This window comes from Panthera leo, chromosome C2 (assembly GCF_018350215.1).
Source record: "Panthera leo isolate Ple1 chromosome C2, P.leo_Ple1_pat1.1, whole genome shotgun sequence".
Taxonomy (NCBI): domain Eukaryota; kingdom Metazoa; phylum Chordata; class Mammalia; order Carnivora; family Felidae; genus Panthera; species Panthera leo.
Window position 1 is genome coordinate 65,722,786 of NC_056687.1, and position 15,060 is coordinate 65,737,845.

At 40.3% G+C, this 15,060-nt stretch overlaps 1 protein-coding gene across 3 annotated transcripts in view; it reads right to left on the bottom strand.

The window, feature by feature from the left end:
• Positions 1–1,966, bottom strand: part of GSK3B (glycogen synthase kinase 3 beta) — a 197,037-nt gene extending 195,071 nt beyond the window's left edge. The window contains exon 1 of one of the 3 annotated variants that reach the window (XM_042955129.1): positions 835–1,966. In XM_042955129.1, the coding sequence (XP_042811063.1) occupies positions 835–922 (88 nt within the window). In that variant the 5' untranslated portion in view covers positions 923–1,966. The remainder of the gene's footprint in view (positions 1–834) is intronic. The other 2 variants (XM_042955127.1, XM_042955128.1) reach the window with 2 other exon arrangements.
• Positions 1,967–15,060: the final 13,094 nt, after the last annotated feature.

Here is a 15,060-nt window from a genome sequence, read left to right on the forward strand (position 1 = left end):
ATTCAACGTAGTATTTGGCAACATGACAATATAAACCTCAATCAAAACCTGGACCTACTTCCAAGTTACCTTTGGATTAAATGTAAATTACATAGTGGTAAATTGGTAATGTCAAAACGAGAAGGTTAAAAAAACATTAAATCACGTATTCAATTTAAAACAATGCCTGAAGAGATACTACTGCTACTAAGTCTCTACCAGCTCCTACGGACCTTTTCTAAAGGGAGAACTCCATGCTCGCCTACAAACCTGAATGGTAACTGAATTAAGTTCATCTCTGGATTAAGAACAAACACTTTGTAGTCACACAGGCAAGAAACAATTGTTAGGAGACTGTGACATTTAGTGTTTCTAGGAAGTATACAAAACTATGGTAACACCTAAGACCTGAACTAACTAAGATACATGCCTCTTTCCAAAAGACATATACTCCACAAATGTACAAAATGAATGGAATCAAGTCTTGTCCTTCTCTTTATTCAAAAAGATGAGCAAGTAAACACTCATCACTACTTTAACATGGAAATACTCAAGCACTTGATAAAGCGGACTACCGGCAGCACAAAAAGTATAAGAAAAGAAAACATGTTTCAAACTAAATCATCCAAATAAAAAGCATATTCTCTCAATTCAAGGTTAATGAGACCAGGGGAGGGGGTAAGGGAGGAGAAAAGAGGGAGCAGACTTATCCTTGACTGAAGACAGGTTTTTGCCCTTTTCCATTACCTCTGATTATTATATCAGGAGGTCTGATATTTTAAGATCCTGGTTATTAAAGGTTTCTTATCCTAAGGATGAGGTGAAGTAGGGGTGTAAAATAAAATCAATACTCACTGCTAACTTTCATGCTGCCAAAAGCTGAAGGCTGCTGCACTGGCTTGCAGCTCTCCGCAAAGGAGGTGGTTCTGGGCCGCCCTGACATGATCACTCTCTTCCCGAATCACCCTCTTTTCCTTCCTTCCTCCTTTTCTTCCTTTTGTTTTATGTTGGGGTGTTAGGTTAATGATAAATGCAGCATTAAGTTCTTCCACAAGAAGGAAAAAAAAATAGACTTCTTCCTCTTGGCTTTTCACTCCTTTTGTACAGCTATAAAAAAACAAGCGATGTTTCTCCTTCAAGACAAATCAGTATGGATATTTAACATATAGATGATTTGGGACTGGGAAAAAAATACAGTTCTTTCCCCTCCCTTTCCTTGGAGGGGAAAAAGGGAGGGGAGAATCTTAAAAAATATATATCACGTGAAACGGGGGCAAATACTTGATTGAAAATAAGTACTTTGAATATTATAATTTCCTCGGGGATTTTTTTTCCGAGTCAATGAAGAAGGGAAGCGGCGGAAGGATCACGAGTCTCACGCTTGAAAAGAAGGGGGGGATGGGAAGGAGGGAGAGGGAGGGGGGCGGCTCGGAGATGCGACGGGAAACGCTGCGGCTCCGGCAGCGGCGGGATCCGGCGGGCTGACGGCGGGGGCACGGCGAACTGGAGGGCGGCGGAGTCTCGAGTCAGTCAGAGGCGGGCGGTGGCGGCGGCTCCTCTTCTCATTGCGCCAGGAGCAGCTGCAGGCGGCGGCTGGATCCAGCGGCCATGGCGGCGGCGGTGGCGGAGGCAGCTCCCTTCAGACCCCAGGCAGCGGATCCTCGACTGCTCCCCATACGCCGGGGACATGGGAACCCGGCAACCGCTTCCGTCCCTCGGGGCCCCCTCCCCCGTCCGCGGCACCAGTGCGGCCGCCCTCCCGCCCCTCGCCTCTGCTCGGTGCCGGCTCAGGAAGTGTCCGCGCTTTGCCCCCAGCCCGGAGCCCTGTCAGCGGCTGCGGGGCCGGCTCCTCCTCGCTTCCTTCCTTCCTTTGTCACTCGGCCCGGGCGGCGGCGGCGGCAGCGGCAACAGCAACAGCAGCACAAGCCTGCATTCGCCCGGGTCGGGGGCTGTTGTGTGTGAGGAGCGCCGTCTGCGCAGCCGCCTAGCTCTTCCCCACTCCCCCTCCCCCCTCCTACTCGTCCTCCGCCTCCTTCCTCCCCCACCCAGCCTTACACCGCCCAGCGCCCCGCCACCCGCGTTAACAGGCGTCTGGGAATCGCCGGCCGAGCCCCGCTCCCGCCCACTTAGGCTACGGTGCCGAAGCCCGAGCGGAGCCAATCACGGACGTCGATTGTTTGTGGCTCCTCCCGGAAAAAGCCGATCGACCTGAGAAACCAATTAGGAAGTGTCGCTGGAAATCCACGCCCAAAAAGCGGAAAATGCCGAAAATAGCCGAACGAAAAGGTGGGTTCTCCTCGTTCAGTGGCTGGCTAGAATAGAAATTCGACAATGGCACCAGTGGCCAATCAAAATCGCCGGCCCTCACGAAAAAGCTTGAAGAGTTAAGGACGGTGAAACCCGGAGTCACTGGTGAAACAGCACGGTCGGGCGCCGTGGCCGCTTTGTAATTGGCCGAAAACTCCGCTGGGAGTGTACCTCCCTCGGTGATTGGCGAAGCGAGGGGGGCTTCCGAGGACAGTCTGGCCAGTCAGAATGTCTCCTCCCTCTCCAGGGTGGAGAGAAGAAGAAAGAAAAGGGAGGGCATCTATAAAGCGCCTTGTCATTGGCCTGAACCCTTGTAGCTGGAGTGGGGGCAAAAGGGAAAAGGAGGGAGGCCGAAACCCGTAGCGGCAGCCAATCGGCACTCACTGCCGTCCAATCGCAAGACCTAGATGCAGTGTGATTGGCCTTCCGCCTCCGGCGGCGGTCCCAGGAGCGGAGGGAAGCTCGACTAGGGTCGTGGCGGACCTTGTGACGGGCTTGCCTGCGGCTGCTCTCAGCCGTTGTGGAAACCGCAGATCAGGAGCGCGGGCACTGCGCAGCCGGTCCGAAACTGCTGCGGTCAGCGGCGCTGGGCTCGGAGCGCTCAAGCGAACAGGGAATTTAGGGGCTCTCCCCACCCACGAAGAGGTGCTCTGCCCGGCGCGGCTAAATCTGCGCGCCCGAGCCTCCCCTCCGCCCGGGATAGCGCGTGCCGAGAGTCGGCGTCTTCCCCGAAAGGGCCAGACGGAACTAGGACGCCTACCCGGCCGGGTGCGAACTCTCAGTCGCTAAAATAGTAACAAAGCTTTCAGAGAGGCAGCGCTTCTGGGCGCTCGCGCCCTGCTCAGCTGCAGGGGCCATTGATAGAGAGGCCGACCGCGCCTGGTGTGCGCAGCCAGGCCGGGCCTCCTGGAAACGCCCCTGAGAAATGAGCTCATGCTGGATGCGCGCGCTTCTTGGGCGCGCCTGCCCAGCGCAAAGCGAGCCCCGAAAGCAGGTATGGGGAAATGCCGTCAGGCCGGATATCCTGAAGCCTCCGAGGAAACGGGGAGTCAGAACAGCCCATAGCTTTTGGTCGTTTGGAACCAGGGTGATCTATAAAAGTACTAGTTAAGTAGGTTTCACACATAGGCCGGTATTCATTGTTCTACAGAGAACCAATTCCTTTGGTTTGCTTTAAGACTGAGGTATAGTTACGCCAGGATAGCAGAAAAAGTAGAATGAACAGCTGCCATCCTGACTAATCCCGTGGTGCCTGTAATTTCCATCTGCACAGTCATCCTTTTTGTGAAGATACTATCTCCAGAAAGCACATGTAAAAATACAGTTGATCAGCTTACCTAGCTATTACTTTGAAATACTTGTGAGGGACTTGGAACAAAGTAAGCTTTGATGGGAGACAGGAAAGGTCTAGATAGGGATTGCAGACTCACATGTCTACAAAGGCCAGAAAAGTAAAGCAAATGAATGAAATTGGCCTTGTATATATAAGACAACGGAGAATAATAAGAAATGTGGCAAATTATTGTCCGTGGTGTAACTGAAAGGAGCAGCTGTTCAGCTCTAGCAGATTGTTGCCTACAGGCGTGTGGGTCCAGTGTTCTGAGATAGATGGTTTTTTCCCAAGAGAAACCCTAAAACTGGGTTTTTGTGTGAAATCTGTTTTTTTTTTTTTTTTTAACATTTATTTATTTATGAGAGGCAGCGGGAGAGGGGCAGAGAGGGAGGGAGACACAGAATCCGAAGCAGGTTCCAGGCTCTGAGCTATCAACATAGCACCCAATGCGGGGCTCGAACTCACAAACCATGAGATCATGACCTGAACTAAAATCGTATGTTTAACCGACTGAGCCACCCAGGCACCCCTTGAAATCTCTGGGTTTTTAAATGTTGACAACCAATATTCAGAAATCTCCAGGCCAAACTTAAAACATTCAGAAGTAGACATGGCCAACATGCAGTAAATTTGTAATATCGAACCTGAACATAGGTTTTATAGCCCATAGAGACTCTTAGTTTTTGCAATTAGAGAAATCATGAGGTCTCTGGATGTCACGGAAGGGGATAAAGAATGTTAAAAGCAAACTCAGTATATGGCAACTTTGTCAGGTGAATGTTGTCTCTCCATGCCATTATGAAAGACTGTTGCTTGAGCCGGGGTGGCTCAGTCAGTTAAGCATAGGACTTCAGCTCAGGTCTTGAGTTCCAGAACTGCACTGGACTCTGCTGACAGTGCAGAGCCTACCTGGGATTTTCTCTCTCTGACTCTGTCTCCTCTCTCTCTCTCTCTCTCTCTCTCTCTTTCTCTCTCTCTCAAAAATGAACATTTATTAAAGAGAGAGAGAAAAGACCTTTGCCTCTAGTATCTAAAATGCTGTGAAGCAAAGCTTTAAATCCTGCCTTCCTCTTTACTCCCTATCCCTGCTTCCAATTATACCAGCAGGAAACTGGATGACAAAAGTTCAGGTTATACAAATTGGAAACATGGCTATTCTTGCATATACAACAAAGCACAAAAATAGTCAAACTTACTGCCTCCAAATATTTTGAACTGATGCTGTTAAAAAAAAAGTCTGACCAGGGTGCCTGGGTAGCTCGGTTAAATGTCTGACTGTTGATCTCGGCTCAGGTCATGGTCTCAGTTAGTGAAATCGAGCCCCAAGTTGGGCTGTCTGCCATCAGCTGCTTGGGAGTCTCTCTCTCAAAAAAAAAATCTGACCAACAGAGGGAAATTTTATAGGAAAAAAAAAAAAGTATTTCAGTCTAGAATTAGGGCGTAAGAAGGGAGAAGTTTATGAGAAAACACAGTACTGAAATTAACATTCAGTGATTCTCTGAACTTTCAAACTCTTGCTTACCTTCTCACCTGTTGTCAACCACTTATCAGTTTATAGTAATTTCTTTAAGTTTATTTATTTTGAGAGAGGGAAAGAGCAAGCAGGGGAGGGATAGAGAGAATCACAAGCAGGCTCCACACTGCCAGTGTGGAGCCTGATTCAGGGCTCAGACTCACAAACTGAGATCATGACTTGAGCCAAAATCCAGAGTCAGACAATTAACTGACTGAGCCATTGGGGGGGGCGGGGGGGAGGCTATCATAATTTTAATAGTTGATATTTACTGAGTGTTTACAATGTCCCAGACAGTGTTATAAAGTGCTTCACACATACTATCTCAAACTTATAACACTATGCTGTAAGTCTGCACTGACAGTGTGGAGCCTGCTTGAGATTCTCTCTCTTCCTCTCTCTCTGCCCTTCCCCTGATCTCTCTCTCTCAAAATAAATAAAAAATAAATTTTAAAATAAAATGCACAATGAACTAGCTTCTATAGTCGTAACAAATATTTGTATAGCAGTTTGCAGTTAGGAAGTACTATCATGTTTATAAAGTTTAGGAAGTACTATTATGAAATTACTGTTTTTACAAACGAGGAAACTATAGAGTAAATGACTTGCTTAAAATCACTTAGCTGCATTTTTAATTGAAACTAGAAGAAAATATAGGCAGGTTTAAGAATGAAGGTAGCAAATAGAATATGAGATGCAGTTTAAATGAACCCAGAGTCAACCATTCCAAATAGAAGCCCACAGGCAAACTCTTCATCATAGAACCTAATTTATTTAGCCAGAATATAGCCAACTTAAATGTCGGGTGCTGGTCTTCAAATTTTAATAAGAGATGGTCTCTGTGCTCCGGATACTTGCAGTCAAATACTATGAGATGAACAAGAGTTGGTTAATGAACTCTAGGAAAGCCCTCCAATATCAAGGTCAACGATTAAAAGAAAGGGAAAAATATATTTACATTTATTGAGTGACTATTTAACTTTACCAAAAAACCCCAAGAGATAGGTATTAGCCCTTCTTTTAATAGGTGAAGGAAAAAATAAGGACATCACTCAAGGTCACATGATCAGTAAATGGCAAAGCTGGGATGGGATCTACACCTTAGTCTCTTTCTACTAGCTCACCCTGCCTTCCATCAAAAAATAACATAATTTATAAAATTATATGTGTGTGTGTGATGTTCAGAAATATTAATTCTGATGGCATTTTGGATGACCTTTATTGTTTCCATGCTTTCCAGTATTATCTTCATTTTCCACTTTTACATGTGGAACAAAACACTTAAGAAGAAAAAACAAAGGTAGGAATGCAGAAAAACCAAAAAATAAAATAAAATAAATAAAATAAAATAAAATAAAATAATAAAATAAAATAATAAAAAAAAATAATAAAAAAATAAAATAGCTCAATTTGGGAATTAACACATTGAAAAGTACAGAGGTACCTTAGTCAATAACTTTTGATAATGTTCCACAGGAAAGTAATCTAACAGGAAAAGGTAAGTAGCGGTTGCTAGACAGGCACTTTTAGAGGGATTCAAGGAGACAATTTCAGGGCTGAGTAGAAAAGAGACCTAGAAAAATAGAGCATCTTTAGAGAATCTGAAGCAACAGAAGAAATGTGCTCCTCCCTCGGTAGTAGGCTTTGACACCAAAAAGAGATTGGTCATTACTGACACTACCATGTAAATGGGTCAATTTTATGTCTAAGGGAGATGAAGTGGACTATTGACTAAATAGGAATCATCAGAGGAATTTAATTTGGCAGCAGTATTGAGCCATTTTGAAAATTATACCCTTTTTTTAAAGTTTTTATTTTATACCAGTTATTTAACATACAGTTTATAATATTAGTTTCAGGTGTACAATATAGTGATTCAACACTTCCATACAATACCCCAGCGCTAATCACAAGTGCACACCTTAATCCCCATCATCTATTTAACCCATCCCCCCACCAACCTCCCCTCTGGTAATCATCACTTCATTCTCTGTAGTAAGAGTCTGTTTCTTGGTTTATCTCTTTCTCTCTCTTTTTCCCCTTTGCTCATTTGCTTTCTTTCTTGATTCCACATATAAGCAAAATCATACAATATTTATCTTTCTCTGACTTATTTTGCTTAGCATAACACTCTGTAGCTCCATCCATATCACTGTAATTGGCAAGATTTCATTCTTTTTTATGGCTGAATAATATTCCATTGTATATATACATCTTTATCCATTCATCAGTCAATGGACATTTGGGCTGTTTTTGTAATTTGGCTATTAAAGATAATGTTGCTATATCATCAGGGTGCATGTATCCCTTTGAATTAGTATTTTTGCATTCTTTGGGTAAATACCTAGTAGAGCAATTACTGGATTGGATTGTAGGGTAGTTCTATTTTTAACTTTTTGAGGAAACTCCATACTGTTTTCCAGAATGGCTGCACCAGTTTGCATTCCCACCAACAATGCAAGAGTGTTCCCCTATCTCCACATCTTTGCCAGCACTTGTTTCCTGTGTTGTTGATTTTAGCTATTCTAAGAGGTGTGAAGTGATATTACAGTTTTGATTTACCCTTCCCTGATGATGAGTGATGTTGAGCATCTTTTCATGTGTCTGTTGGCTATCTGTATGTCTTCTTTGGAAAAGTGTCTATTTATGTCTTCTGCCCATTTTTAAATTGTATTATTCATTTTTTGTGTATTGAATTTGATAAGTTCTTGATAGATTTTGGATACTAATCCTTAATCAGATATGTCATTTGCAAATATCTTCTCCCATTCTGTAGGTTGCCTTTTAGTTTTGTTGATTGTTTCGTTTGCTGTGCAAAAGCTTTTTATTTTGATGAAGTCCCAATAGTTCATTTTTGCTTTTGTTTCCCTTTGCCTCAGGAGACATAGCTAGAAAGAAGATGCTACAGCCAGTGTCAAAGAGGTTACTGCCTATGTTCTCTTCTAGGATTTTTATGGTTTCAGGTCTCACATTTAGGCCTTTAATCCATTTTGAATTTATGTATGTATAAGACAACATGTTGCTGTCCAGTTTTCCCAACACCATTTGTTGAAAAGACTATCTTTTTCCCATTGGATACTTTTTCTTGATTTGTCAAAGATTAATTGACCATATAGTTGTAGGTTCATTTCTGGGTTTTCTGTTCTGTTCCTCTGACCTATGGGTCTATTTTTGTGCCAGTACCATAATGTTTTGATCACTACAGCTTTTTTTTAAATGTTTATTTATTTATTTTGAAAGAGAGAGAGAGAATGAAAGGGGGAGGGGCAGAGACAGAGGGCAAGAGAATCCCAAATAGGCTCTGCACTATCAGCAACAGAGGCCAATGTGAAGCTTGATCTCATGGAACCATGAGATGATGACCTGAGAAATCAAGAGACAGACTTCAAGTTAGGAATTATGAATTGAAGTCCGGAATTGTGATGCCCCCAGCTTGCTTTTCTTTTTCAAGATTGCTTTGGCTGTTCGAGGTCTTCTGTGGTTCCATATATATTCGGATTGTTTATTCTAGCTCTGTGAAAAATGCTGGTAGTATTTTGATAGAGATTGCATTAAATGTGTAAATTGCTTTGGGTAGTATAGACATTTCAAGAATATTTGTTCTTTCAATCTATGAGTGGGGAATGTTTTTCCATTTCTTTGTGTCATCTTCAATTTTTTTCTTCAGTGATTTATAGTTTTCAGAGTACAGGTCTTTCACCTCTTCAGTTAGGTTTATACATAGGTATCTTACTGTTTTTGGTGCGGTTGTAAAGGATTGATTCCTAAATTTCTCTTTCTGCTATTTCATTATTGGTATACAGAAATACAATGAATTTCTGTACATTGATTTTATACCCTGTAACTTTACTGAATTTATCAATTCTAGCAGTTTTTTAGTGGAAACTTTCAGGTTTTCTATAGATAGTATCATGTCATCTACAAATACCGAAAGTTTGATTTCTTCCTTGCCAATTTGAATGCCTTTTATTTCTTTTTGTTGTCTGATTGCTAACGCTAGGACTTCCAGTACTATGTTAAATAAAAGTGGAAAGAGTGGACATCCTGCCCTGTTCCTGACTATAGAGGAAAAGCTCAGTTTTTCCCCATTTAGGACATTAACTGGGTTTTTCATATATGGTCTTTATTGTGTTGAGGTATGTTCCCTTTCAACCTACATTATTGAGAGTTTTTATCATGAATGGAGGTTGTACTTTGTCAAATGCTTTTTCTTCATCTATTGAAATGATACGGTTCTTATCCTTTGTTTTACTAATGTGATGTATCATATTGATTGATTTGTGAGTATTGAACTACACTTGCAACACAGGAATAAATCCCATTTGATCATGGTGAGTGATTTTTTTTTTAATGTATTGTTGGATTTGGTTTGCTAGTATTTTACTGAGAATTTTTACATCCATGTTCATCAGGGATATTGGCCTGTAGTTCTTGGTTTTTATTGGAGTCTTTATCTGGTTTTGGTATCAGGGTAATGCTGGCCTCATAGAATGAATTTGGAACTTTTCCTTCCTTTTCTATTTTTTGCAAAAGTTTGAGAAGAATTAGTATTAACTCTTCTTTAAATGTTTGGTAGAATTCACCTCTGAAGCCACCTGGTCCTGTTTTGATTACTGATTCAATTTCTCTGCTGGTTATTGGTCTGTTCAAGTTTTTTATTTCCTCCTGTTTCAGTTTTGGTAGTTTATATATCTCTAGAAATTTATGCATTTCTTCCAGGTTGCCCAATTTGTTGGCATATAGTTTTTCACAATAGTCTCTTATAATTGTTTGCATTTCTGTGGTGTTGGTTGTTATTCCTCCTTCTCATTTGTGATTTTATTTATTTGGCTCCTTTCTCTTTTCTTTTTGACAAGTCTGGCTAGAGGTTTATCAATTTGATTATTTTTTGTCAAAGAACCAGCTCCTGGTTTCTTTGATCTATTGATTTTTTAGTTTCTATATCATTTATTTCTGCCCTAATCTTTATTATTTCCTTCCTTCTGATAACTTTAGACTTCATTTTTTCTCCCTAACTTCTTTAGATGTAAGGTTAGGTTGTCTATTTGAGATTTTTCTCGCTTCTTGAGGTAGACCTATATTGCTATATATTTCCCTCTTAAGACCACTTTTGCTGCATCCCAAAGGTTTTGAACTGTTGTGTCTTCATTTTCATTTCTTTCCATGTACTTTTTAAAATTTCTTCTTTGATTTCCTGGTTGACTCATTAATTGTTTAGTAGCATGTTCTTTAACCTCCATGTATTTGTGGTCTTTCCAGATTTTTTTCTTGTGGTTGACTTCTAGTTTCATAGCATTGTGGTCAGAAAAGTTGCATGGTATGATTTCAGTATTTTTTGTTGTTGTTGTTGAGGCCTGTTTTGTGACCTAATATGTGATCCATTCTGGAGAATGTTCAATGTGCACTTGAAAAGAATGTGTATTCTGCTGTTTTAGGGATGGAATGTTCTGAATATATCTGTGAAGTCCATCTGGTCCAGTGTGTCATTCAAAGCCATTTTTTCCTTGTTTTTTTCTGTTTACATGACCTATCCATTGATGTAAGTGGGGTGTTAAAGTCCTCTAGTATTATCAATTCATTCCTTTAGGTTTGTTATTGATTGTTTTTATATTTGGGTGCTTTCATGTTGGGTGCATAAATATTTACAATTGAATTGTTCCCCTTTATGATTATATAGTGCCCTCTTTATCTTTTGTTAGAGTCTTTGTTTTAAAGTCTAGTTTGTCCAATATAAATATTGCTACTCCAGGTTTCTTTTGACATCCATTTGCATGATAAATGTTTCTCCATTCCTTTACTTTCCATCCGTAGGTATCCTTAGCTGTAAAAGTAAGTCTCTTGTAGGCAGCACATAGATGGGTCTTTTTTGTTTGTTTGTTTGTTTGTTTTTATCCATTCTAACACCCTACGTCTTTTGACTGGCATGTTTAGTCCCTTTACAGTCAAAGTAATTATTGACAGATATGTATTTATTGCCATTTTATTACTTATTTTGTCATGGTTTCTGGTTATTTTCTGATCCACTCTTTTCTTTGTCACTTTTTGGTCTCTCCTTTCCACTCAAAGAATCCCCTTTAATGAAAATTGTACCCTTTGATCAACAATAAATTTAAATCATCTGAGACACCATGGTAGGTGTTTGGAGCACATAAGCCTTTATATAGTAGTTGAAATTTTTCTCTATTTACTGATGAGAAAACTGAGGAACAAGAGATTAAGTGACTTTTCAGTCATATTTGACTTTTAACTATATTGACCCTCACAGGTTTAAGTGATTCCTACAGATATAGATGACAGATTTTACTAACAGTGCAAGAGTAAGTGAATGAACAAAATAGCAAAGTTAACATTCTCCTACTCTTGGTAGAAACGCTTCCTCATTCACATTGTTAGGTGAAAATAATGAGCTAATCAAATTTGACAAGAAATTGGCCTGAAATTTTGAAATTCTTGAGAAAAATTTTGCAAATACCAAGTTACCATCCACTATTGGTAAAGTCAACGCTTACCCTAAGTTTAAATATGATTGAGGGGCACCTGGGTGGCTCAGTCGATTAAGCTTCAGACTTCAGCTGAGGTCATGATCTCGTGGTTCACGAGTTCGAGCCCCATGTCAGGCTCTGTGCTGACAGCTCAGAGCCTGGAGCCTGCTTCAGATTCTGTGTTTCCCTCTCTTTCTACCCCTCTCCCATTCATGCTCTGTCTCTATCTCTCAAAAATAAATATTTAAAAAATTATATTTTTAAATATTGTTTCTTATACCTTATCCTTTTTTATTCTTGTATGTGTCTTATATGTGCATATCACATTAGGTCAAGAATATATGTTTTGTAAATATGCAGATTATATTGGAGCTGATATTAACTTTTTTTTTACTAGTAGGATATAGGATCATAAAAGTTTCTAGACCACTATTTTAAACAAAGGTCAGGTTTCCAGATGGGTAAAGGGAAGAACATTCCAGGCAAAGAGAAGAGGTTATTCAATGCCAGAAATGTATGTAATGAGGTATTCAGAGAGCTGGAGGTAGTTTGAAATTATGCATATAGGATTAGCATATAAGGGGTGCCTGGATAGCTCAGTCAGTTAAACATCTGCATCTTGATTTCAGCTCAGGTCTTGATCTTAGGGTAGTGAGTTCAAGCCCTGCATTGGGCTCTGCACTGGGTGTGAAGCCAACTTAAAAAAAAAAAAAAAAAAATTGGAGCACCTGGGTGGTCCAGTTGGTTAAGCAACCTGTTTTGGCTCAGGTCATGATCTTACCGTTCATGAGTTTGAGCCCCACATTGGGCTCTGCGTTGACAGTGCAGAGCCTGCTTGGGATTTTTTCTCTCTGCCTCTTTCTCAGCCCCTCCTACGTCTCTTTCTCTCTCAAAATAAATAAGTAAACTTAAAAAATTAATAAAATTTTTTAAGAATATTACAAGATACAGACTTAGAGAAAATATGGGAAAACAATAATCAGATAATAGAAGTGTAGTTAGGTAAACTATATTATGTCCATATTATGCAGCCAGTAAAAATGTAAAGACTAAAAGCAACTCAGAAACAATACTAATTGAAAAATATAGGACTTCACATTATATGTTACCATATTTCCAATTCTGCAAAATATATATACATTCAGATCAAGCCTGAAAAGGAAGACAGAAATTACAATGATTCTGTTAACATATCAGCATATTTAATTATAGATGAAAATATTAACTTTAAATGTTTTCATTTAATATTTATACAATAAATCTGATATTAAAGGAAATTTGCCTCCAGACTAATTTCTTCACTGTGATTCACATATTCCTCAGAAAGCCTCTCTAGGGTGCCTGGGTGGCTCAGTGCATTGAGCCTCCGACTCTTGATTTTGGTTCAGGCCATGATCCCAGGGTCATGGGCTCAAGCACTGATTGGGGTTCTGTGCTGAGCACGGAGTCTGCTTGAGATTCTTTCTCTCCCTCTGCTCCTCTCCCCAACTCGTGCCCTCTCTCTCTCTCTCTCTCTTTCTCAAAAAAAAAAGGAGTGGGTTGCGCCTGGGTGGCTCAGTTGGTTGAGCTTCCTTCTGAGCTTCAGCTCAGGTCATGATCTCACAACGGGTGAGTTCAAGGCCCACCTCAGGCTCTGTGCTGACAGCTCAGTGCCTGGAGCCTGCTTCGGATTCTGTGTCCCCCTCTCTCTGCCCCTCTCCCCCTCACACTCTGTCTCACTCTCAAAATAAATAAAAAACATTTAAAAAAAAATTTTTTTAAAGCCTCTGATTACATGGAATTCCTCAGCAACACTATCCACCACTAACATTTCCATTGATAATCCTTTGTAATGTGACTTAAATTAATAAGTCTAGCCAGTATCTACTGAGTACATACTATATGCAAGACATTTGTTAGATACCTGATATAAAGAGGTATATTAGCCACATGAGTGGCTCTGTGCCCTTGGGGAGCTTATCTTATAGGGAAACAAACACATGGTAAGTTAAATAATTATTTAAAATCACAATTTGAACCCATAAAAAACTTACAAGCCAGAACACAATTTGCTCAAATGAATTTTCATGCTGTCCTATTTATAATAAGTGAGTGGAAAACACTTCAGTCTAAAGTGGATCTTAAAGGATAAGTACTAGGATTTGGAGATGAAGAAAGGAGAGAGGAAGTAAATTATTTTCCACTACTTCATTTCCAACCCATCAGACAAACCCCCTTCTTAGTAAATTCTGAGGTGGGTGGAGCTGTCAGAGCAACTGAGGGCAATGTGAGTCTATTTATCTGACTTTAGAAAAACCAGTCTGGTTAGAACAGAAAGCTGATAGAAGAGACTAATGGAAGATAAGGTTTAAAAGGTAGTTTGGGGCCAGATTTGAATGTTACACCAGAAATCTGGGCTTTGTCTTGTAGACATTGGAGAATTATGGGGGGCATTTTAGCAGATATAAAATGTTGTCACTGCAGGAAAGCCTCTGAGGTAACACTTGTGTGGTTGCTGAATATGTGCCCAGGATAACAAGACATATCATACTTGGTCATGCTTGTTCCAATCAATGACGTGGGCCCAAATGGGAAAGTAATAGGTGACTACCCAAAAAGGATAGTGTTTGAAATATTGCCACTGTGAAGTAGACTCTGGTTATATTAAAAGTTTCATATCAAGCCTTTGATAGGTCATATATAAACACTCTAATTTTACTATCCAAAGGACTGTACGATGTAAGATAAAAGGAGAACAAACCTTTGATGAATCCTTTTAGTTTTTTATGCTTGTCACATTTCTGCTCCTAAGAGGGCATATTGTGTTGTTAATATATTATTACTAATTAGATTATTTGGGGCTATTTCAATATTTTTCCATTTCTATTCACATTTTTTCAGAAGAACTTTTTTAGACAACTGTAAGTACTTTGTGTTGATTGAATACTTTGACTTAAGCATACTTCTCTACAACAAATTCTAGGTAGTTCAGCCTTGTTTTATGTGCATTATAATGTAATAGATACAGGCCTGAGAAGTTCTCAGTCAGAACAAAAGTTTGGGAACTCATTAGCTGGCACCAAATCAGAAATGGTCAAATTTTTCTTCTTTACATGGAATAGGACTATTTCAGAATAGAACAAAAATATTTAGGTCTTTATATAATGTTGATGGTAAATGTGGAAGCGATGAGAAAACTGGCATTCTGTTTCTTGGCTATTGAATACCTTTGACTCGGAGCAAAAACTTGAAAAAGAAATATTGAAGTCCCATGGATTATCAAGAAGAAATTCCAGAATGCAGAGAGGGCCAATCACTGGATTGTGGCCACTAAGATGCATCATTGCTCAACTTCATTCCTATACCTGTAGGATGTAATTCTACAAGGGAATGGGAGAGAACACACAAAGCCCCAAGGAATGTGTGTTCCTATGTAACTTCCCAATCAGACAGTAGTAGAAAATGCC